The 1,723-nt window shown below is 39.1% G+C and overlaps 1 protein-coding gene across 1 annotated transcript in view; it reads left to right on the plus strand.

The window, feature by feature from the left end:
• The window catches only part of spag1b (sperm associated antigen 1b), a 13,947-nt gene that overhangs the window by 1,520 nt on the left and 10,704 nt on the right, over nucleotides 1-1,723 (plus strand). The window contains exons 5-6 of the mRNA XM_016250574.1: nucleotides 85-194; nucleotides 1,324-1,405. Coding sequence (XP_016106060.1) covers nucleotides 85-194; nucleotides 1,324-1,405 — 192 coding nt within the window. The remainder of the gene's footprint in view (nucleotides 1-84; nucleotides 195-1,323; nucleotides 1,406-1,723) is intronic.

Genomic DNA, 1,723 nt, shown 5'->3' on the forward strand with positions numbered 1-1,723 from the left:
TGTGTGTGTGTGTGTGTGTGTAACACTATGTGTGTGTGTGTGTGTGTATATGTGTGTGTGTGTGTGTGTGTGTTCATGCTGCAGGTTTGATGTGGAGGCTGAGTGCGCTAACACTGAGGAGAGCGACAGAAACCCATGTCTCGCTTGCATCCGTCCAGCCGAGCTTGAGACCACACCGACGGTCAGCAGCACAGGTCAGAGATCAGCCATCAAACCCAAAGCTGCTGTGTGTCATTCATGCTCAGCTAAAAGAGAGCGTAGCAGAGATATCGACGATCCACTCACACCGCTCGTACGTCATCGGTCAGACAGACAGATCATCTGCAACAAATCAGCTGCTCGCAAAATTTTTGTCAGCTGAACTTGTTTGAGCTTAAATATTTCCCTGAGATTTCATATTCAATCATTTCATATTTCTAATGTTTATATTTCAATAATTAAAAAAAAACATGTTCACTGTTCTCAGATGGTGGTTAATGCTCAGCTAAACAAATAAATGATTTAATCTTGTTTAGTAAGTGTTCTATTTTGGTTGTTTTTATTTTTAAATTATTCATTTTACTTTTACATTTTTTAAGTTTATTTATTGCACAGCCCCACATCTTGAAAAATATAAAACTTTTTTTTTTCACAAACTAAGAATAAAGATTTTTGAAATGATATATATATACAGTATATATCCACTTTAATGCACTTATCAAGATAACAGCAGTCAAATGTCAAAAGTTTAATGACAAAAAGAAGTATTCAAAATGCAGCATTTAAGTTTTACAATCTGCAAAGGAGTGAACAAATCGTTCAAACGCACGATGTAATGTTAAAGAACTTTACACACAAAAAAAAACATGAGCAAAATAAGAATTTTTCTCAAAATCTGTGGTTTCTGTTTGGCTGCAGTAAGAGTTTGTGTTTTCTTCTGTCTCTGGATCATAATTCTGTCCTTGAAATCAGGATTAGATATTAAGTAGTATCATGCATGTGAAACCGGGCCGAGAATTGATCTGATGGTTGTACTGTGGCTCAGATTCAGACAGAAATCATGTGATTCTGCTGTTTTTCTGGTGTTTAAGAGAAAGAACAAGACTAATTCTCACACAGATGTTTCTCAGAACAGACACTCTGTTTGGACTCAGCAGCACAGAATTAGTGAGAAACGAGCGCTGGGTTGCTCTCAGCACATACGATGCCAGACGGTGTTATTAGCTTCTCAACTCAACTGCTCAGCATTTGCCGTGTCACTCAAACTAACGTGTCACGGGGATTCAGTCTTCTGAGCGTGTGAAGTGTGTCTGATCTCATCCTCACGTGTTCTGCTCTCTTCAGCCCTGAGCGCGCAGGAGAAAGAGCAGGGCAACCAGGCCTTCAGGAGCGGCGATTATGAGGAGGCCGTGGCGTATTACAGCAGGTGAGAGAAGCGCCAGGTGGAAACAAGTGCAGTAAAATACACTTAGTACACTACTTAATGTGCTCTGTTATTATCACGCACTAATTTTGTACTAAAATGATTCTTTAGTACTTCTTAAGATAAACTTAAGATCATCTACGTGTACTCAAATGTGCTATTTTGGGAGACCGTGAATATGAACTAAAATTAGCTTTTAACATACTATCTCTGTATTTATAAAATGCATATTAAAAACACACCCACACAGACACACACACACAGACAGACACACACCACAGACAGAGACACAGACACACACACACACACACACACACACAC

The sequence above is a fragment of the Sinocyclocheilus grahami genome, unplaced genomic scaffold (genome assembly GCF_001515645.1).
Source record: "Sinocyclocheilus grahami isolate Dianchi unplaced genomic scaffold, SAMN03320097.WGS_v1.1 scaffold996.1, whole genome shotgun sequence".
NCBI classification, from domain to species: Eukaryota; Metazoa; Chordata; class Actinopteri; order Cypriniformes; family Cyprinidae; genus Sinocyclocheilus; species Sinocyclocheilus grahami.